The following is a 23,345-nucleotide window of genomic DNA, read 5'->3' as shown; positions in this document are numbered from 1 at the left end:
GAATATCCCTTCTATTAAGCTATAACGAAATTGTAACGAATTTACAATTTCTGCTAATAAAATAATTCCGAAAATATACATATATATACATAAACGTAATGGACGTTCGTTTTCCAGTCCGAATACCTGTCTTCAAACTGTACACATTGTATTTCTACGACTCTGTATTTTGCAAATGTATGATATCGAACTGGAGAAATAATATGTATAAATATATACAGTATGTATATGTTTATATGTATTTATACTTGTATGGTAAGGATGCGATATTATGGTACTTATAGGAACAAGGTTTTCTAATAAAACAAGTGGATTTATTCCAGAAACTTACGTGTTTAATTAAACAACAATTTACCAACAAACGTGTTATTTTTATTAAAAATATCGTATATAAATACATCTATGAACAAAATTTCTAAAAACGAATCTTGCTATTCACAAAAGATCGCTACGATTGTCCCCCGCGTTTCTTTAATCCTTTCTTTACTTTCTTCTTAAACTCATCCAAGTTTATATCTGTTTCTTGTTCCTTCTTTTCTTTAGGTTTCTCTTCAGGAGGTACAAATGCTTGTGCTCTGCGCTCTTGCCTCTTCTTCTCAGCTTCTTGGTGTCTAGCTTCTTGTTCCTTCTTCCTCTTGGCTCTCTTCTGCTCCTCCTTCAAGAAGTATTCACCAGATGCTATCATCTTATCTATCTTGCTTTCAGTTTGCGGCGGTGGGAATGGAGTATAAGGTTTCTTCTCCTTCTTCTTCTTAGGCTGTTTCCTTTTGCTGATATTCTTGCTGCTGAACTTTGGAAGAAACCTCTCCCAATTTTCATTCTTTAATTTTGGGTCTTTACCTAGCTCTCTCTTGATCATCAATGCTTTAACATTATAAATTGGATGAATGTTTTTCATAGTGTCTTCTACGATGCGTCTAACTTGTTGCAGACCTTTGTAAGGACCCAGTGCAGCCACTGTTTGCCCCTGTACAAGTACATAACAATTTGTTAACAGTTCAATGGATTTCAAAGTACATCCATTTGGTCCAATAAGCCTCTGACGTCTTTTAACAAACTTCTCTCTGTTTCTAACAAGGGAAGATATTTTTATAATATCTGAACCGATATCATCCTCTAGTACTCTGACAGCCTGTTCAAATGGAACGGATCGTGACATAAGTTTGATCATGTCACGTGCTTTAATGATAATGTAAGGATCCCATGTTTTTCTCGTGGTTTTTACTGTCATACTACCTTCCACCAAGTCCAATTCTGCTTTAACAGCATACTCGTTCAAAGCTTTTTGAACAAGCGGCCAATGTTCTTTCAAGTAGTGTTCTCTGTACTTCGGAAAAAGTGTCGCAAACGAACTTTCTTCCAACAGACGACTAGGATTATCTTCCGGCTTAAAAGCTGGAATTTTTAATGACCAAGCATTGTCTACCGGTCCGGTCACTTTAGGACCGTCTTCTTTTTCAGAATCACTCATTTTTTACATTTAAATATTTTAGTGTTCTATCATTGCACTGAACTACAAACTATAACCTCAAATTAAGACTACATTAATGGTTTTAAATTTGTGCCTTGAGAATGCACGCCATCTGCTCTATCCTAATATAAAATTGTGAAATACTTCGCACTGCAAACCTATTTATATGAAGCTAGCAGGAAGGAATAATAAAATATGATTTTTAACGTTTGTGATAAATTAGTTCTTTTGTAATTAGCAATTTTATTTCAATCATGATGTAAGCCAAAACTTTTTAGTAATTTTTTATCATAAACATATTTTGTGATAACTGATAACTGTAATTGATTGGAAATCGTTTGTGATTTACAAATATATCATTTTCATTGTTTGTGAGTAAATAATTTCTTAATTATTTACAAGTTTGTTTTATAATAAATAATTGTAGTGCGCATGCGCTACAGATCCGGTCGTACCCATCACTACCTCATACAAGTGAGTTTCACGATTTGTTCGTTTTTAGGTCTTATATTGCGCTATTTGCTACGGGGTCCCTGAAACCCCGATGGCAAATGTCGGTATGCAGCGTCGCCGATACCTCGGGATCTTAGATACCCCGAATGGCATAGTGTCGATAAGCAGACTTCAACCCTACTTTCTTTTCATCCCTTCATTCTTTTGATCTCTACGTTCCTTTCATCACTACATTCTTATCATCCCTACATTCTTTCCATCCCTACATTCTTTTCATCCCCACACTCTTTTCATCCCTACATTGTTTTAATCCCCACACTCTTTTCATCCCTACACTCTTTTCATCCCTGCATTCTTTTCATCCCTACATTCCTTACATCGCTTCATCCTTTACATCCCAACATTCTTTTCATCCCTACATTCTGTCTACCCCTACATTCCTTACATCTCTGCATCCCTTATAATAAATATATTATAAAGACTGTTTCGAGTAAAGGTAAGTAAAGGTAAGTTAGGTCGTTTTTTTGCCGCCAGAGGGCGCTGATTCCACATTGAAATTTTAGTTCACATTTTTGCCGCCAGAGGGCCAGAAATGGAGCAAGGTTTAGTTCCTTTTCCCGCCACCAGGGGGCGCTGATTCGACATCGAAATTTTAGTTCGCATTTTTGCCGCCAGAGGGCCAGAAATGGAGCAAGGTTTAGTTCCTTTTCCCGCCACCAGAGGGCGCTGATTCGACATCGAAATTTTAGTTCACATTTTTGCCGCCAGAGGGCCAGAAATGGAGCACGGTTTAGTTCCTTTTTTCGCCACCAGATGGCGCTGATTCGACATCGTAATTTTAGTTCAAATTTTTGCCGCTAGGGGGCGCTATTTTCGAGAATTTCGCGAAAATCTTGCTCGGTTTCTGGCCCTCTTGCGGCAAAAATGTGAACTAAAATTTCGATGTCGAATCAGCGCCCTCTGGTGGCGAAAAAAGGAACTAAATTTGTATAAAAATACAGGCCTTATAGCCGCAAAAATTTCAACTCAATTTCAGGGAGGTACTGGGATGTATGGAATGCAGGAATATAAGTGATACAAGGATATAAAGGATACAGGGATGAAAGGGATGCAGGGATGCAAGGGATGTTGGGATATAAAGAAGGCAGGAATGTGAGGAATGCAGAGATATAAGGGATGTAGAGATGTGAGGAATGCAGGGATGTAAGGGTAACAGAGATGTAAGGAATGTAGAGATGTGAGGAATGCAGGGATGTAAGTGATGCAGGGATGTAAGGGATAAAGAGATGTAAGGAATGTAGGGATATAAGGGATGAAGCGATGTAAGGAATGTAGGGATGGGAAGAATGTATGGATGAAAAGAAAGTAGGGATGAAGTGTGCTCTTTGCATGTACACCTAATCTCATAAAGGGGTGCCTGGGACCCCGTAAGTCATGACCCTGCCAAAGTAGACATGTCCAGTCATACCGACTGCCGGAGGATCGATCGGTAACTCACCAAGTAGTTTGTGCCATATTTGTATAGGTAACGCTGTACTGGAAATTAAAAAAATTTTTAACATATGGCGGTCTTTTTAAAAACAGCACATAATTATAGAAATCCATAACATCCTGTTTACAAAACATCCTTCTTTTCCTTGAACAAAAGGAAAATCAAATTATACGTAAATCTATAATCACAGAAGATTAGAAAAGACGTATCAAAAAGAAGTAAACAAAGAAAAGACAAATATGAATCGAGCTGAATGATAACGATAGATATGTAATCGTTACTTATACACATATGCACATATTGATACTCGTTTAACTGATACCAAAGTCGTGACATCAGATCAATCGATGCTAGAAACCAATCGCACAATGAGCTTGCACGTTGCGCGTCAAGCTGCTGTTCTGATAAAAATCTAATTGTTTTAATTGAGTCCTCTTTCAATGTTCGTTCTCGAGGAAACAATTATTCCGTGTACTGTTAATGTAAAATGTCGCTGAGACAGTTTTGCGTGGAATTCGACCGATCAAGTGCCACGTACGCGGCTGGTGAAACAGTCACGGGAAGAATTATAGTAGATGTTGCTAGGGAAAAAATTGTTAGAGGTGAGTGTCAGAAGAACTATTAATTTGCATGTACAAGGTAATGGCGCAACACACTGCAACAGAAGTAAAGTAGTTTCAGAGACGACACCTATCGCGTTTGTGTTGCAAACATTTGATACAAAATGAAACATAAAAATCATTTGTTTTGTTTAATACAATGTTAAATGTTCAGCATAATTGCGTAATAATTACTAACAATAAGAGCAATTTATGCAAGTGTCATTATTTGTCACGGCGGACGGCTTTTATCACAAAACGATAAATCGCAACTGATTATCTCTTGATTTTCCTAAAAATTGATTACTCCGTTATCGGTCTTCCTACTAGCGATATCTGTCTTGCACTTCCGGTCGGTGAAAGATGCGCGCAAATTTTATAGCAAGCTCTCGTTATATTGCCGCGAACGGGGCTGTAGAGGTAGAAAATTTAAGAAGGAAGATAAACATATTTAAAAATTCTAGCGAGGATCAAATCGCTGACGTGGCAATATAACAAGAGTCCATTACACTATTAACTTCACTCCTAAATATTAGAAATGGAACATTAACAAATCATTTACTCAGAACGTATAATAAATTGTAGGGCTGTTTCTCTCCGTGAAGGGTGAGGCTCATGTTCGCTGGACAGAACATGAAACGGTCACCAGAAACAAGGAGAGACATACTCGTACCATAATTTTCACCAATTCGGAGGAATATTTCAGCTTCAAATACAGCATTCTGGGTAACCAGAATTGTAAGTAGCAAATTCTATGACACGTAAGAATTTGAATCGGTGTCATTGAAAAATGGTAATAAATTTCAGCGAGCTCACGAGTGAAAATTCCTGAAGGACAGCATACGTATCAGTTCAGTTTCCAGCTGCCCCAGCACATTCCCAGCAGTTTTGAGCACCAATACGGTCACGTAAGGTATACAGTAAAAGCTGTGATCGACAGACCATGGAAGTTCGATCACCAGAGCAAGCGCGCGTTCACGGTGGTCACCATATTGGATTTGAACGCGCACCGTGAAATATGCGTAAGAAAACATTTTTCTTTTTTGAAATTTCCTATATAACTATATATATATCTCATTTCCATAACGCTTTAAATTCCTACTTTATATTAATGTTCTTAAATTATTATCATATTCAATTTGATAGCTGGGGATCGACGATGAAATTCAAAAAGAATTTCACCTCTGCTGTTGCCTGTTCAGTAAGGGTAAATTAAATTCGCATGTCAGAGTACCAATAACCGGATACGTACCGGGACAAACTATAGAATCAATGATAGACTATCAAAATCTGTCACCCAGTGTACAGATGACCAAGATCAGCGTGAAGCTGGAACGAGTAAGCGAGTGATTCTACGAATATTCATGTTAATTGTAACGAATATTAGATGACTATTTCATTTTTATATTTTGTTCAAAGGCACTCACGTTTCATTCCTCCTTCCCGCACCACGAAAAAAAAAGAGAGAACACCGAAATCAAATCTACTAGATTGTTTGGTCCCTTTCCCACCAATGGACAAAAGATTATGGAACTTCTGGTACCACCCATACCACCATCTAATTTGGAATTTTGCAGTATCTTAGATTTGGAATATAGATTGGTTGTTACCATTCACGTTTCGGGAATGTAAGTACCGTTAATTGGAAATAGACATTATCTTATAGGGTGTAAACTTTACACCAAAAGGAAAATAGTGATTCATATTGTTTATGAAATTAGGCACAGCAAAATCAGCAGAAGTTACCCTATCTTAATTGGAACAATACCACTGTACTCGTTCATAAGACCAGATCCCATAACGATACCAATGCCAATGCCACCTACCGCACCTTTTTCTCCGGCTGACGAACAACTGGATACTTCTTCGAAGCCTCCACATTCGGCTCCTGGTTTCGTTCATCCAAATCAACCAAGCACTTCTACCAACTGGGACAATATACGTAAGAAATTAATGACGATTTGTATTTAGATTTTGATATTAACAATACTGATTTTCATTAATTACCTTTATTATCCAGCACCTCCATCTTATGAGGAATGCATGTCGAGGGCTGACAATATTAAAGATCAAGATGAGTCGAGTTACGTGATCGGTGCGAGCGATCCTTTTGCACCTAAGTATCCTGTGTTCAATTATCCAGTGCCGAGTAAGTTTTTATTTATCATATAACAAATCAGTTACGCTTTATTTTTAAATTTTCAACCATCAATATTCTTTTTCAGATATGCCTAGACAATAAAGGAGAAAGAAGTTTCAATCAATGTAAAAAAATTGTGAAAATCAACCTCTATAATTCTTTAAGCTGCCTTCATATTCTTGTCATTATTTATCTTTATATTTCCTGTTTATAATATACAGTATCGAGTATAGTAGACTGCCCCAGGAAAAATGGTGAATAACCCCCCTTCGCCGGGGTAGGGTGGAAACATCCCCGAACAGAAGGGTTACCGACCTCCCCTGTAGTCTTGGATTTCCCAATTCTGGGGTTTTTGGCCCTCGCCACAGACCTTCCGATCTCCGGACCCCCATCCTTCCCCTTAGGCAGTCCCGAGGAGACTGATCCGAGTAGGGGAGAAAGCCCCTTATATATAGACCTGTGGCGGACCACTGCTTGGGTACAAACGCTCGCGCGGGAAAATTTGAATTGATATTCTTGTTATTCGCACTTTTCAGTTACATATACTAAATTTTTTTTCCTTGGAAAGCCTACTTTGCTCGATACTACATAGTACTCATATATTTACAAATAAATGAATATTTTTATTAATAAAGTTTCATTGTTTTCTTTTCCTACCGTTAAAAGAAGTAAGGGAGAAGCAACGATTTTACGAAAATGGTATATATTTACACAATTTATTTCATATTTCAACATCGTCATATTGTAATCATAATCATCATCGAGTCACGTTATAATTAGCAAAAAAAAAAAGGAAAGAGAAAGGGTAACGAATATCATCTCGAAAAGGGAAAACAAAAAGAATAGAATTGCATGAAAATAGGAGTATAAAAGGAATGAGAGATTCGTCGGTAACAACTTCGGCAACCAAGAGATTGCAAATCGGTCGTTCTCAAAAAGTTCAAATAAAAAAATAAAAAGAAGAAAAGATTAAACAAGAAAAAAACAAAACAGGTTTGCGAGAAACGTGTGTCATTTGTACGCGTTTGTTTAATGAAATCGAGAGAAAAACGTGAGGAAGGCTTATCAACAAGTCGCGAACTTATCTCGAATTCATTACTCATATATAAACATCTTCTATTCTAGGTGTATATTAGGTGAACTTTACGCTTTAGCAAATACACACACGGTACGATTTGCGTTTTAAACCACCAAATGCCCGATGAACGTGTCATTGTAGGAACTGAAAGCAACCATCTTAATGTTAAAGGCTGACTTAAATACTGTCAATAGACACGGATCTTCACTTTTCTTTTGTTTCTTTTCTTTTTTCCCATGCAACTTATTGTCGGATGTCTGTGCAAGATTTACTTTCTGCTGTACCATTTGTTTGGGGATAAATAAACGAGTAAAAATTGATAATGTGCGGCTGGTTAACGAGGACAATAAAAATTCAGTTTCAATTCTGTCTTTAATGTTAACGTTTGTTGCAACTGGTCCCATTTAGTATATTTATTGTTTTTAGGTGCAACAATCGTTTGTTAACGCGTTGAATGCCGGTGATCGGTATCACGAATATAATTAAATAATTACAATAAAAAAGATCAAAAGACAATTCAATATCATGTATATCAGTTTTGTAAAGTAAAAAGTAGAAAATTAAAGAAAATTTTTTAAATGTTTTTAAGTGCGGCGTTCAACGTGTTATGTGCTGTAAATTTTACCGAAGTTAAATCGCTTGTTACAATCGATTATATACACTGAACGCAATTATTCACGGGAACATCCGACGTTCAATCTAAATAAAATCTATACGCTACGACAATTGGTTTACATCGTTTTGTTTTCCCAACGTGTTTCTGGTGTAACGGAGACAACAAATGAGTAATCCTGAACTGGCATTCGGTGTCGTAGAAGTACTCGTGTTTATTTAAAATACGAGTTTAGAAAGAAAAAAAGGTATTCGTCGCGTCGAAAAAAATGATATGCTTCATTCTTTTTTTTTTTATACGAAATAACATTGCGTTAAATTTCAACAAACAGAAGGATGAACAAAATAAAACGAATAGAGCCAAGAATTGATTACAAATATATTGAAAGGCGAGAGAAAAAAAAAAATCTGTGAGTTCCTAAGAAACAAAGTACTGAATGCATAAAGTAATAAAAAATAAAATAGAATAAAATAATATCGATGAATTTCCGTGCGATACATGTCGATACATGTATTCTTGACTCGATAATGTTTCCTGACTTTTCATTTTCTTTAAAACTCTCTGATTATCCTGATTTTCTTCGGGAGGGGAAAGGAACTGTGCGCTCCGACTTTACAAAAATTTGCTTCGCTTATATTACAATAACCTTCCCTCGACTTAAGACATTCAACCCTTAATATATTATTATCATAAATAAATTTGGTCTATCGGTAATATTGTGAATACGCCGGTACAAATACTGGCAGTATTTGGTTAAGTAAGAAATCATGATCACTAGAAGAGGTAACCGGTACCGAATGGATGTTATCTGTTAGGAATTTGAAATATTCGGTGTTGAGAAACGACACGATTCATCAATCCACGTACACGCAATTGTTTTTCAATCCTTTATCAAACAACAAAAGAATCATTCGCATAGAAGTTTTTATGCGGAGAAGAAAATATAACGATCACCGCCCCCCAAATTTTGTTTCCCTCTTCAAACTACATCATACATACACGAATATCATTTTCATATTTTCGGTAGTCTGAAAAATAACTGCATGTGTAATAAAAGAGAGCGATATACGACACGCATGTTACAACTTCCAGTAAACTTGATTTAACATTATTCAATGGGATAATCGGGGTGATGAAGATCTGTTCACGGTTCACGATTGAAATTTCTTCCAAGTCGATACCAGAGAGTGTGTTAACAAAATCATACAACTATGCACGATGTTGGAAAAATCTTAATAATGTTTCTGCAAATGTTACGGTAAAATAGAATGATGCTGTAACGTCTACTGAAAAGAAAATCATAAGAAAGACCTCGTAAGACTGAAGTATAGACCGAAGAAATTTGAATACCACGTAAACAGATCTACCGCGGAACCGCCGATAGGAAAGTATAGTGAGTCAGTAGATTCATTTTAAAAAACAGTAGTTGCAAAAGATGTCTTTTAGCGTTTCCGTTTGATTCACAAAACTGTCTTGTGTATTGTAAACTATCGTGACCCACTTATTACTTTTGCAGCACTTTGTTTTAAAAAAATAATCAATGTTGTCGCTACCACATTATGGCGCAATGGGTTCAAGACAAACATCAACATTTCATCTCTACCGTATTTGTATACATACATTCAATACAACATTAACATTAACTGAGATTAAGAAAAAGGCATAATTTACATTGTCGCTGTGTGTTGATCCAAGTCATGAACCAGAGGACACTGAGTTGTGCACACGTAGCGTGTGTTTTTTTTTTTATAGTGTGTGGTATATGTCTTTACGCAATCACTTTACATTATTACACTTTTCTTTTTTATCAGTCCGCACACTTCCCAAAATCCTGTAAGAGGAAATATACGTTCCTCGTTTGAAAATTTCATCGAAATATCATATAACAATTTTTGCCATTAAATAATCAAAGCCTTCTAAATTGAGAAATATGTTACATATTATCTTACCATAACTATGAGCGAAACTTTTAACCCTCTCTCTTGATGGCACCCGGTGCTTCTGCCAGCCCTTTAACTTTCAATCGATCAGCAGTTTTAAGAAATGCAGGCAATTGATCTTGTGAAACATTAACTTCTCCCGCGTACATGAACTCCAAAATAGCTTGAAGGTGACTGTACGCGACATCTTTTAGAATTATAATGGGGTGTTTGGACGGATTTTCCTGAAAGAGCTGGATGATTAGCTATCTAATGATTAAAAAGTTATGTTGAAATTATCGCAATAACATACCTCTAATAAAGACTTAAAATATGGACTACAAGCAGATAACACCATCTTGTGTGCTTTACAAGTCTGACCGTCGCAAGCTAATGTCACATCTGTAAAACTTTTTTCATCCCGTAAATGTTTAAACGATGATACCATATTAGATTGGAAATCATTCCATTTAAGAAAAAACTGCTGCTGTTCATCTGCCATTGTTGAAGCTCAATGTCCTAATGTTCTTCAATTGAATCTGAAAGCTGAAACAAAAACGTTCCAAGTCAGATCAAATAAAATAACATGAAAATTAATAATGTTAACGCTATATAAATAACGTAATAAAAACATAAGGGACAAATTAAACACATACGTGCGTTAAATTAACGATGAAGAAAATGATACAAGCGTAAGTTTATGGTAAAAATGAGGAGTATTGTTTTCAAAATTCACAACAGAATGTTGCTAAATCACGCGGAATTCTGTCTACCAGATTTCGTTTAGGTTAAACCAAAAAAACACTCAGCAGCTCATGCCCGACGCGTTCGACAGCACGCGACAAAGCAGAAAGAAAAACAAAAATGAAGCATCGAATTGGAACATAAATTGATCCTACTCTAAAACTTGAAAACTCTTTGCATGACGTGTTACTCGCATTTTATCATAACAATACGCGTACATCCGACGGACCGTTCCGTCAAAGGTACTCGCAGGCCCAAAACGGCCCAGCAACGCGAAACCCGCGAGAAAAATAACCTAACGAAATTTGTAACTCACCTTCGATCGTTGGATCGGTGAATCCTCGATGGGAACGGTAAATCACAAAATGAACGCGAAAAATATATATTGCCGAAAAGTTTTTACACGAATGTTACCAATTTTTTGTTGTGGCTAATATCACGGCGAAGAAATTCGGTCGGATTCGGATCTTTCCGTCGCGGATCGGTTAAGAAAATTCTGTACCGACAGCCAGTGGTATTACCGTCGTTACACGAGATGCCGCTGTAAGCGTCGATTTTCATCACTTGGTGGAACATTCGAAATTCTCGCAGCAGAAAATGTCAATCCAAAATTGTGTATCGACGTCATTGCAGCGCATAAAATGCATTTCTGCGTGTATTCTTAAAGCGTGCGATCTTCCGGAACCGAAGTACTATATAAAGAACAGAGTCAATATAACAGAGTAACTATTTAACCGGTTCATTAGTTACTCTAAATTTGGACCGAACTGCTCGGTGATATACTTTAGCGCATAGATAAAAATATAGCCCAGCGAGCGCATCGTTCGTCAACCGTTTCATTACCGTAAATTCTGAGTAAGGATCTCGCGTCTATTAGCGATAATATCCTCTCTCACTTTGTGTTACCGCTAATTGCGCAATCTCACGCAAGCAATTGGACAGATATCAGCATGCGTTAACTGACAAATCAAATGTACCCGCTATTACATAGAAATCGGTTCCGATCGAGTGGACAACGATGACGGCAAACGATAATCGTAGGTTTGCTGTTCCCGCGAAACAAATCGTTCGTCCTCTGTGCGTACAATATCCAACGATGTTCGAACCGCGGCTAGATGGTAGATAAGATCTTTGGTGGAGGGAACGAAAATCGAGCGGGAAACCTTTCGGGTTTTCATGGAAAATCCATGGATCGAAAGGACGGCATTCGTGTATAAATTCTTATAAATAGAACCGAGAAAGGCGAGCACCGGAAAAGTTTTCCTGTCGCGCGATGCCGCGACGGGACGACAGCGTGTCAGCGTGTAAGGGAAACAAAGAAGGATTGAGCTAACGAGAGAGGGAGGAAGGGAAGATAGAAAGGAGAGGGAAAGAGAAAGAGAAAGAAGTAGTGAATCGAAAGAGGCGTGGAGGGAGAGGACGGTGGACGCGCGGTATCCGCACCGCGCTGTTAGCGCGGATCGCGGGAGCAGGAAAGAGTCGCGGGGAACGGGAACGGTTCGAGGGAAGCGCGAGCGCAAGCGCAATGAGGCATGGAGTTGCTCTCGGACGCACGCCACATTGAAAGCTTGCGACATGCCGCAAAGCCGCTCAGTCGTGCGCCAGCTCTCGTCAGGGTGGTATCGTTGTTTCATTTTCCGAGCATTCCCCTTGTGGTGTATCGTGCGATCACGAAAAAGCCCGCGTAGGCGTGGTGAACGTGTTGATCGGACCACGCGGTTTCGTCGAGACAGAAATCGTGTTACCCTGTTCCGGAGGATAGATAAGGTATCCCGGGGTGCTTGACGCCTTTGTCCTCGAAAATTGGAATAGTCGAGGGTCGCGTTTTGATACTTGGACCAGTGTCAGATCTCGGCCCGTCCGCACGGGAAAATCCCCGTTTCACCGTTCGAGGTCGTTCTCGCGGTAAAGTTTCAGCCTGAACGTGTTTGGCTCTCCGTTACACTCGGACAACGTGTTACCAAGTTTTGTTTCGGACTCGAAAGAGAAAGAAATTTAAAAAATAATAACAATCATAAAGACGTTTAACTGGTTGAATCGGTAAGAGAGAGGTGATAATAGAATTGTGGAAAGATATTATCGTATCTGTGATGTGCGAGTGAGCTATGGATTCACCAGTCATGTACGACTCAGCGGCCCATCAGGCCCAGGCCCACCCTGCGGCCGATCTGAAGAAATCTCAGGTGCTCAACAACAACAACAATCATCAGAGCAACAACAACAACAACAATACGGCTAACAACAACAACTCGGCGCTGCAGGTGAATCACAATCACAGCCAGCAGCAGGGCAGCGCGGTGGTGAGCAAGGTCTCGGCGAGCAAGGCTAGCCTTCACCAACAGTACGCGGAACACTGTGCCGCGGCCGGTGAGCTGACAGACCTGAACACGCCGGAGATATCGTTAGATCTCCAACACCTGATCGACGATAGCCACTTCAACGACGGCCTATTGGACATGTTAGGGGCGAACAACGGAGCCGTGAAGCATGTCAGAACGCCGGGTTATCCGCGGACCACTTTGGCCTACATGCCGCAGCCGGTCCACAGCGGGGCGAGTTACCACCAAGGCAGCAACAGTTGCAGCGACAGCAACAGCTCGAGCTCCGAATCGCCTAGCATCAAAGAGGAACCACTCGATCCGGCGGATTACCGTCGCCACTGTCCCCAATACGCGCCCAGCGGGTACAGTCCGGTGACGAACGGTCCCTTCGCAAACGGTGCACCTACCTTCACCACCCTGACACCGTCCACCGTTCCCGGTGGTCATCCGGGCGCGCCTGTTCACCAACCACCGCCCCGAGGCGGCCCGATGAAGCCGGTGATGGCGCATCAACATCACGCGAACAACGCCGCAGCCGCGGCCAGGAAACAGACCAAGGCCATCGACAAAGCGAGCGACGAGTACAGAAGACGACGCGAAAGGAACAACATAGCGGTGAGGAAGAGCCGCGAGAAGGCGAAGGTGCGATCGAGGGAGACCGAGGAGAAGGTGAAGCTACTTGTTAAGGATAACGACCTGCTGAAAAAGAGGATCGAATTACTGACCGAGGAGCTGAACGTGCTAAGATCGTTGTTCAGCAGCGTCGGCGTCGTCCCGGAACAACTGCACCGGGAGATCTCCAGGCACCTCGACCAGTTCCAGCAACACGCGGTCGGACCCATGTAGCGCAAAACGGCGTCGTCGTCGAGCGGTGATGCGGTCGCATCGCGCCGCCTCTGTTACGCCTTTCTCTCGTCCAACCACGCCGACCTTCGTTCCTCGCCTTTCAGGCCGATACGATTGTGAAAGAGAATCGTTTTCCAAGCGACTTCCGCTTTTCGGAGGAGTGTTGTGCCTAATGGTCCCGGAACGGTATCCTTTAGCAGAAACGAGCAAAAGAAAGCATAACTCCGTGGACTTAGCCGTGGTCTTTGTCTGGTCCCGCGCGCGTAGAAACGCGGGACGCACGTGCGTCGTGCTCGAGTACCAGAAAAGACGCGATAGGATTGGAAAACATCGGAGGGACGGAGGAGAAATGGAGGGAGAAGGAAGGAGAGGCGTGACTCGTTTGAAGAAGAGACCACGTCGATTTCCGGGGAAAGCTTTTCGGCAGCTGGGGAACTTGGTCGACAACTTCGTGTGGAAAAGTGCCTCTTGCTCATGGCGAACTTGTTTTTATACACCCGAGTGCATCGGACACTTTCTTCTTTAAGATACGCAGCGGAGTATGATTCGAGGGGAAAAGAAAAAGGAAAAAGAGAATAGAATTTCTTCGATTCCCGCGTGTCCGCCATGTCGCGGTTGCCCCCTTTTTTTTTTATAACTCCGGAAGAACATCTCCGGAGGATAGATGAAAATTATTCGATTTTCTTCGTTTCTTCTTCTCCTTTTTTTTTCTTTCTATCGTATCCAATTTTATTCTTCTGAAAAAAAGTACGTAAAAGACTGTGGGGTGGTGGTACCGCGTGGTTCCGCTGGTTCGCCGCCTCATTCGATCGCGTAATTCGCGACACGCGGACGCGTTGCAACTCCGAACAAATCACGCATCGATGTGTACAAGCGCATTAATCACGTACACGTACGTTCACACGTCTTAAGAGTATAATACTTGCGTATACGCAAAAGAGAGAGAGGGAGGGAGAGACACATGTATACGTACCAATACAGGGAACGCGGGAATACGACGCTCGCATAAGTAATTTCGTTCGCATAAATCTTCGACGTTATACATTTTTGATGCGCCTACCCATGATCGTATACGTGTGACGAGGAAAAACACGCGCACAAAGGAACACAAACACATAGACGAAAACACGCAGCAGAGACACTACACAGAGACGATGTAATATTGTATGCGCGATGTGTAACACGTGCAACCGCGTTGCGTTCAGAATCGTTCTTTAATTACGGACCGATTAAATTAGATTATCTTTCTCATTACCATGTACCTAAAAAGGCATACACCGAGATAACGTAATTGCGATCAGCATCGATGCGACGACTACGACTTCGATGCCACCCCATCTCGAATTCGTGCGTCTGTATTTCTTTTTCTTCTGAACAGGGTGAGAGAAAGCATCCGAAGAAACAAAAAAAAAAAAAAAGAGAGAAGAAAAAGAAGGAACACACACCCTTACTCACGACCTTTGTATTATAGTTCTATATTTTAATTTTATTATATTCGAGATATATAATGTACATAACAAAAAAAAAGCTAATATATTTTGTTAGAGAAGCGAAAACGGAATCGTGTTTTACGTGTGAGTGAGAGAGAAATGGAACGAATGAAAGAGCGCGAATAAAAAAAAAGAAAAAAATAACAATAAATGTGTCGAATGTGCGCGCGCGCGTGTGTGTTCAACGAAACGATCATTTTAATTATACATTTTAATGTGAACGCGTAATGCTAAGAGATTGCGGCGAGATACATATTATAATATACGATATATATTTCGTTGACGTTACCCGGGACTCGGTCCAACCGAGTCCCTCTACAATTGAGTTACCGTAAAATCGCGTGAAGCGGGCTTCATTCATGTCTTTATCTTTTTTTTTTTCTTTTTTCTCTCTCTCTTCTTTTTCTTCTTCGTCCTTCGTTCGTAGATTCAATCGCGTGCGAGAGAACGACGATATTTGTTTAATTACCTTTACCATACGTACTTGTGCGACAAGTTTTTAATAACTTTCTTCTATTATTTCTATTCCCTTTTCTTTTTTCTTCTAAGACGTTTATTATCGGGTCTCTCGGTGATGCACAAACTGAAATCAACGTGTGCACGCGTACATCACCCACGCATGTCCCGCACACGAGCGTGCACGTGCATGCGCGATGTGCACGCGTTCCTCGGCGTATGACTGATGTATGTTAGGTACGAGATTACCTGTCCACGGTTGTCTTCTTGTCTATGCACAAATATATTTTGATATAAAAAGAAAAAAAAAAAAAAGAAAGAAAGAAACTATGGCATTAACCTTTGTTCACACCTTCCTGGTTTATCAGAAGTTCTTTTTTTAAACTGCGTTTGATTTAGAGCCGCGATGAGGTGTCTTTTAGAGAATTTCTTTATCTTCAGACGACGATAAAATGGAACTCGAATTAATACGAAACCACCTCTGCGCCGGCTCGTAATTGCTTCTATATTTACACACGCTACTCGTGTTTACGTAGACTCGTGGGTTACACAATATTAGTTTACTAGCACTTGCTGCGAGCGGGGGGTCTAAACGCGGAAACCGGAAGAAACGAAAAAATTGAGGATCCATTGAGAGGAGGAAAATTTTTATCTACTCCTTCTCTAAATTACTTAATTTTTATTTTTATTTAATAATATCGTATCCGTTACCAAAATTGTAACAAAATTATTCACCTGCGTAATACGCAGTTTTGAAAGGAGTAAATCTGCTTTGACGTAAACGAGAGCAACAATAAAACTGTCATCTATTAATCCAGCAGTAAAAATCGAGCCCGTGCGTAAACGTGCGAGCGGAAAGCGATCGAGACCCGTTGGCCGCGCGAATCCGACGTCGAATGAGTCACGAGATAAGTTTGTTGTTAGTCAGATAAATAGATTAACACCATTGTGACGATCGCGGCGTTTCTTCTGCACTCTTGCGGAACAGGATACCAACGTTCTACGTGTTCCATGATTTTCGTCGTGCGCACGTGCGCAAACACCCGTCACGCGCAAAAGCCCGCGAAGAAACGCTCGTTCTCGTTTTTCGAACGATCGATACAAATTTTATAATGTTTATAAAATTGCACTTTGAAGCCTGACAACAGATAGCATCAATTTTTCAATCAGAAAATAAAATAAACACGCGGAGTAGCTAAACTGTCGTCGTTTGTGACATAATCTGAATAATCTGAACGAAAAGAGAAACGGAGAAGATAACGAAGAAACGCGACGGTCATTGATAATTGCGGATAATATCTTAGCTGCATCACGTGGAAACAGCTCGTACAACGAGTTTTTTTTTTTTTAATCAAATTGATTTCGAGAGAAACAGAGGTTGTTGGATAAAACGGCACTACCCACGTGGCACGGGTGCTCGCAACAGGTTTTCCAACACATTTAACGAACGATGCTAGGACGCAGCCGCGTTTCGATTTTCCTCGAACCGCGACGTTCCTCGTGGATTCCCCGGTGAATTGATAATGAATTTCATTTCCACGCGACGGGTGATTGATAACCGTCGATTATCCGCGCTCGAAATAAGCTTGAATTAGCAATTCAACAGGACAAACGGAGACAACATCGAACGAGCGCGTTAATGCTTTACAAATGCAAATACCTTCGTTTAAGATCGGCTACCGTTTCATCTTCGGTCGAATTTCGAAAGGCACTGGTGGCGTTTTTAAAAAGTTCCCCCGGGGCACGAAAATATTTTGCGAAACGATCTTATCGGGCAAGAGAAAGCGAACGTTCATAGACACTGTATTTGACTTCGATAAATCATCGACGATCAAATTCTAGCTGTTCCTCGCGAAATATTCGGACCAGGATGAAGTTGATCAAGGTAAGATTTATTTGGCATTTTCATATGATCGAACGATAAGAGGGTAACGTAATTAATTGTTTACGTTACATCAACTTGTTCCGGAGTCGAAGAGCGCACTGGCTTGCGAATCTATTTAACATATTGAAATTTTATTGAGCTGTCTGTTACGGTAGAAAAAAGTGACGAGTGGTCAGACGTAGGATAACGTGGATTATTAATGACATTAGAGATCACGTTGACGATCCCGTAGGATTCAACGTTTTAACTCCGAAATGTGAAAAAGAATCTAAACCTCGAATATTCCGAAAGAAATTCTCCATCTGGAATAAAAGATATCAGAATAATCGAGTACTAATTTCAGAAATGATGGATTTTAATGAGTCTCCAGTGTCTCGGCTGGTTTCGTGTCGCTCGAGTTGCGTTAACACACCTGTCGCGGGCTAATCGATACTTTAATTACGTTAAAAGTTACATAATCGCGAAGTTGATGTAACGAGATAAGGCTATCGTCAGGATGATCGGATGCGTTTTTGCGCTGCGTCGTACCGGTCGCTTTTTCGGGTCGAACCCAGGAAATGAGAAAAACGAAAAACGTACAGGTTTCCGTTTACGAATGGAAGGGGGCTTGCAGCTGGTTAGAAACTATGACATAATGCAGCAAGTTTTGACGCCGGGATGTCTACGTGCACATGTCGCGGTCGTGGCTAGTTTTAGACGCGAGCACTGCCAACAAAACAAGCACCTCCGAAGCGTGGATTTCGGGAGATCCGTGGGAAACAAAGGGGAACGAGACACTGCCAATTCAACGCATCTTCGACTCGGTTAATTATTCGTGGAACTGTGAAATGAAAATCTGTTTCGAATTATAAATTCATTGACTCCGAAACGTATAGAAAATGTATACAAATTTCAATTCCAATTGTCGTATACATTTGTTACGACACTTTGGTGACAAATATTATGTACTCGATGAATTTTATATTGTTTAGAAAAGAGATATTGTACTCCGTGTCGTTGAGTTGTTTTCCTTCGCTCAAAGTCTTCAAGTTTTGACAATGTCGTCGTTATTAACGACACAACTGGCCACGGTATTATTATCCACCCTCCTATTATTCGTTCGCTCTCTATTCTGGCTACAACGGTATATGGGTTAGGGCCAGCTCTACCACCAACACCGTTTTCTCACCCACGCACCCGCTCCTTTTCCCTCCTTCGAAGAGGAACGCATACGAGAGAGCGTATCCGAGCGGCCAAACGCGTTCCGTAGACGCTTTTAAGCTGATCAGGCGACTGCCAATTAACGAAGACGAGAGACGTTAATGATTAACCCGATGGTAATCATAGACTTACCTGTGACACTTTCGATACATGCATACAGAAACGATAAGAGTATTAATTTTAATAATTATTCAGGTTCGTTAATTTGCATTTTAATCTTACCTGATATCCCGGTAACAAGAAGGAACATCTCGTTGCAAACCTATAGAAATGAAATTAAAATGGTTCAATTGCTATTTTCAATATAATTTATTAGACATTCCAACTGTTTCGTACAGCCGTGATTTTTCAAGGGAACGTCATTGATCAATATAATCTACCTTTCAAAAACCATCACCGATGTTAAATTTTATCTCGTCGTAGTTCAACGTCTTATCGTAAGCCGGCCCGCTGGTGCATCGGGACGACTGACGCGTCTGCATGAATTCGACCCCAGGACAGGCGAAGAGATCGTTCTGCCAATGCCAGAAGAATCCACGTACGAAAAAGTTCTCCGTCTTCTTGCGGGTCCCCATGTTCGCGGCACGTTCGGTCGAAGTGAAAAGTATCTGGCCCAGAGTTAAAAGGGGAGACTCGTAGATCGGCATCGCGGTTCACTGCTGCGAGCACGATGTGGGTGTGACCTGGTTTCCGAGAGTTTCACTTTCCTGTAACATCGTTGCACGGAGGAGGTAAGGAGGATTCGACCCCAGAGAGTTACGTCATGCATTGTTATGCCGGCCGTAACGGGTCGTAGACGTACGTGCGGAACTCCGTAGGAATTAAAATAAGCAGCCGACTATTTTTCTAGATGAGAACCTTCTATTCCGTTCGATTAAGAATCGCGTGAATGTTTCTGAATCATTTCTGCTCGCGTCTCGTCGTTTAGTCATGAACGCCGAAAGCCGGATATCGAAGCGTAAAATATTCAGATCGGCATCGGGTTGAAAGTGATATTGAAAAGAAAAATTTGAAAATTAAATTAACGAATTCGTAAAAGCGTGCGACGCTTAATGCACACGCGCGTGCGCCCACCTTCGCCACGATCCGATGTTCGAGCGTGTGGCGGCATATATAAAAGAGCGTTCTAGCGTGCGACCTATATTCCACGCCTGCATTGCTATATTAGACGCGCGCGACGCATCAGGGACGCGCCTCAAAGCGCACACTTATTCCCCTCCTCACCTGATGCCAATCAAACGCGAATTCACTGAATAATTCGATTCTTGCCTATTGTGTTACCCTGTCGAACGGCGACGGGATAAATTACTATGTATGTAGTTCGTGGCGCCACGTACGCGTCTAATGATTTTCTAACGCACTGATGAATCGCGGCGAATTCAGATGAGAATGATGCACAATTCTTGAGTGCATCGTTGCATTGGCAAAAATGTATAATTGGACGGCGGACCATGGAGAGAGCCCCAATTTAAATTTAATTTTGTATTTCATATTATTCTAATTTTATCAATTGTAGTGTTACTTTAAAAATTATTCTTTCAATACATAAAACCCCTTCAAAATTACGTAGATTGAGATCTCTAAGTATCTCTTTAAAAGCTGTTAGAAACTTTGTTTTCAATAAACTAACGTTAAGTAGGTAGCCTGAATAAACAACGGGAGGATTGAATTACCGCTTAAATTTAGTGCGTTTAATTCTACCCGGTCGTAGGACAGAGGAATTATAAAGTAGATAAAATAAATAACGGTAAGGTGGAAAACGAAACCGTGGATCCGTGATTTTGAGTCACCGATGCACCGGTTGCGACTTTGAACAGGAGCCAGCTCGGTCTAACGATTCATCCGTCGTGACTCGGCCGCATACACGAGCCGTACCGGCCTGAGAGTATGTACGAGTTTACTCACCCACGCAGCGACGAGGAAGCGAAGAAGTGTATTTTTACCGCGGTCCTCTTCCGTACGGTCGAACGTTTCGGCCGTTGAATCGATGAACCGCGGCAGCGAACGTAAACGCGACATCGTCGCTTCTACGAGTGTAAATTACACTCCGATGGCTCTAGCTGTTCTCTCTATCGCGTACAAATACCAGCGTACGTTTACTGACGCATTAGACACGGTACAAATACAGATGATCAAACATTTATGATCATTGGGTTCGCGACAGGCGCCACCGACCGCCAACACGCGGAAATCCAAAATAAGTCGCGGAAATCGTTTTAATCCTCTATCGTCTCTTTGTCCGAGCAATGATTTCACTAAGAAATCTTTTTATTAAAAAATTCCACCCTTAATTTTTAAGCGAAACATATGGAATTCACAAAGAGTTGTAAAACGAAAATTGAAGAAGAATAACTGAAAGATCAATAGATATCGACGATCGATCGATGCGATTGGCAAGCAGCTAGCAAACTATTCGTAGTCTCGGCCGGTGCGATATTAATAACCATGCGAGAAAGAAACGCGACGATTCCGTTCGCCATATGGTCAACCTAAATTCTAAGAGGCCGTCGTAACTAGCATAACCGGGATAACCTACATAAGGAGAGCAAAGATACCAAGCTCCGCGGGACTGGAGCGTGATCTCGGCGAACGGACCAACGAATCCGCACAGCGCTCGCTACTGTAACATATGTACGGCGAATGTCGAGAATTCCTTCCACGTTCTTCGTCGGGGCAAGTTAAGAAAAAGAAACAGAAAAGAAACAAAAGTGAATGAAACGTCCGGTATAACGATGCCTGAGATCTCATTTACAAGCACACTTGTGTACACTCTCTTATTGGAACGTCCATCGAAACGTGTATCGATGACGATGCTATCGGAAATACTTCGGTGTACGCGTAATTGTGCTCGATTCTTTCTAATTACGAGTATAATAGAGAAGAAGATAATTAATGTAGAGAAAGGGGAAGATTAACCTGTTGCCTTATGATTCTTTTCTTTTTCTTTTTTATATTCTAAGTATTTCGATGAATATTTATTAAAAATCGGGGAAGTATTTATAGAATTCAGTGATTCAAACAAGTAGAACTGTACTGTGGAGTTTCTGAAGGTAAGTAGATAGAGTCAGAGGAGCGGACAGACTCTGGCCCGGTCCAAGTAGTTACGGTCAACAGGTCGAGTGGCACAGTGGAAACAGTCGTATGTTCGACGTACTGTGATCATAATTACAGTAATTAACGCGTTGAATAATACGGGGGTCACCGTGGATTAAAAGAAAACAATAGAAAAACATGATTTTAAATAATGTAAAATATCAAATAGAATGTATGAAATTTCTGAATAATTAGAGCTTCGATACGTCCCACTTTCACTGTGGCGACGAACGTGTTAAAATTTTGTCTCATCAGCTAAATACTTCTAATACTATTTGAATTCTACCCACGCTATTTCCATCTGGAATCCAGAATTCGAAGACAAATTAATCTTTGATTATTATCCCCAAAAAATGGTAAAAATGACGAAGAGTAAGAAAGCGATCCGCGAAAGGCTGGAAACTGTTCTCCGTACAGTCGTTGTCCTCCGCAATGGGCTGCGGTCGAGACTTCTCCCATTAAATCACAAATGAATGACATTAGCGGTGCTATAATATCGTACCACTATTACCGTGACGGGTATTACGTGTCACGAGGCTCGCTCGTTCCCTCTCGTCTCGTTTATCCTTCTCTCTGTCACTCTCACGATCCATCTGTTTCGTTCTCTCGTTCTAGCAACTCTCTCTTTCCATCTCCCTCCGCCAGTCTCTGGAAACACTCTTACCGTTGCACGCAAGGAATCAGGTCACTGCGCTGCAAGAAAGCAAAAGCAGCGCCGGTACCGAGCCGCGGATTAGTATTATCGAATATATGTATATATATGTATATACTTATATCCTCCGGAAAAGGACGATGACTAAGGCGTCGTTTCGACAGAACTTTCGCGTACACGTACGAGCGAGCATTGCCACGGTAACCAACCCGGCGGCATATGTTTCGACGAAATGCTTCTCTTTGTTTCATTTAGTTTTTCCCTCGAGAGGAGTTTCCTATGCCGAGAGACGAGAGAGGATTTTCAGACGATTCGAAAATTTTCATAAGAATCACAAAGCTGTTCGGTGTCCAACTTTTTCATCGACAGCTAAAAAGTTGTCGAATGGATAGAACAAGCGTAGAAACAAGAGTCTCGTATAAAAATTTCGACGAAATGCTTCTCTTTGTTTCCTTTAATTTTTCCCTCGAGAGGAGTTTCCCGATGCCGAGAGACGAGGATGAAGAGTCTTGTATAAAAATTTGACCGGAAAATTTTCATAAGAATCACAAGGCTATTCGGTGTCCAACTTTTTCATCGGCAGCTAAAAAGTTGTCGAATGGATAGAAAAAGCGTAGAAACAAGCGTCTCGTATAAAACTTTTACCAGAAAATTTTCCTAAGAATCACAAGGCCGTTCGGTGTCTAACTTTTTCATCGGCAGCTAAAAAGTTGTCGAATGGATAGAAAAAAGCGTAGAAGGAAAATAGTTGAAAGTAAGGGTCATCTAGCCGGGTCATAGTTCAATGTCGCCCGTGTGTCGCAAACGCGTAATCCGCGTTGATCTGACCACGGTTCAACGGAGAAAACGAACCGTCATCCAACCGTGTGTACTAAGAGATTATTCTAAACTGA

At 40.9% G+C, this 23,345-nt stretch overlaps 4 protein-coding genes across 5 annotated transcripts; 2 read left to right on the top strand and 2 right to left on the bottom strand.

Annotated features, from left to right (window-relative positions):
* Positions 1-350: 350 nt before the first annotated feature.
* LOC114878192 (KRR1 small subunit processome component homolog) lies at positions 351-1,707 on the bottom strand. The gene has a single exon (XM_029191710.2). It carries the CDS (start codon positions 1,469-1,471, stop codon positions 449-451), a length of 1,023 nt encoding a protein of 340 aa, XP_029047543.1. The 5' UTR covers positions 1,472-1,707; the 3' UTR covers positions 351-448.
* A 2,011-nt stretch (positions 1,708-3,718) lies between these two features.
* LOC114878642 (arrestin domain-containing protein 3-like) lies at positions 3,719-9,667 on the top strand. The gene is made up of 8 exons (XM_029192684.2): positions 3,719-4,018; positions 4,601-4,753; positions 4,823-5,037; positions 5,162-5,353; positions 5,435-5,643; positions 5,737-5,957; positions 6,036-6,164; positions 6,241-9,667. The coding sequence occupies exons 1-8, from the start codon at positions 3,904-3,906 to the stop codon at positions 6,255-6,257; spliced, it is 1,251 nt and encodes a 416-aa protein (XP_029048517.2). The 5' UTR covers positions 3,719-3,903; the 3' UTR covers positions 6,258-9,667.
* On the bottom strand, positions 6,858-10,986 carry LOC114878659 (longitudinals lacking protein-like). 2 transcript variants are annotated; one of them, XM_029192722.2, is made up of 4 exons: positions 10,826-10,986; positions 10,079-10,311; positions 9,796-10,010; positions 6,858-9,677 (listed from the first exon to the last, which is right to left on the bottom strand). In XM_029192722.2, the coding sequence occupies exons 2-3, from the start codon at positions 10,265-10,267 to the stop codon at positions 9,816-9,818; spliced, it is 384 nt and encodes a 127-aa protein (XP_029048555.1). In that variant the 5' UTR covers positions 10,268-10,311; positions 10,826-10,986; the 3' UTR covers positions 6,858-9,677; positions 9,796-9,815. The 2 variants fall into 2 exon arrangements, with proteins under 2 accessions (XP_029048555.1, XP_029048573.1); XM_029192740.2 differs by lacking the exon at positions 10,826-10,986 and adding an exon at positions 10,422-10,760.
* A 927-nt stretch (positions 10,987-11,913) lies between these two features.
* LOC114878648 (CCAAT/enhancer-binding protein) lies at positions 11,914-15,949 on the top strand. The gene has a single exon (XM_029192696.2). The coding sequence runs from the start codon at positions 12,615-12,617 to the stop codon at positions 13,674-13,676; it is 1,062 nt and encodes a 353-aa protein (XP_029048529.1). The 5' UTR covers positions 11,914-12,614; the 3' UTR covers positions 13,677-15,949.
* The last annotated feature ends 7,396 nt before the right edge of the window (positions 15,950-23,345 follow it).

The sequence above is a fragment of the Osmia bicornis genome, chromosome 3, assembly GCF_907164935.1.
Source record: "Osmia bicornis bicornis chromosome 3, iOsmBic2.1, whole genome shotgun sequence".
In the NCBI taxonomy this organism is placed as follows: Eukaryota; Metazoa; Arthropoda; class Insecta; order Hymenoptera; family Megachilidae; genus Osmia; species Osmia bicornis.
The sequence above is the reverse complement of the archived record's forward strand: the minus strand, read 5'-3'. Positions and strand labels throughout refer to the sequence as shown.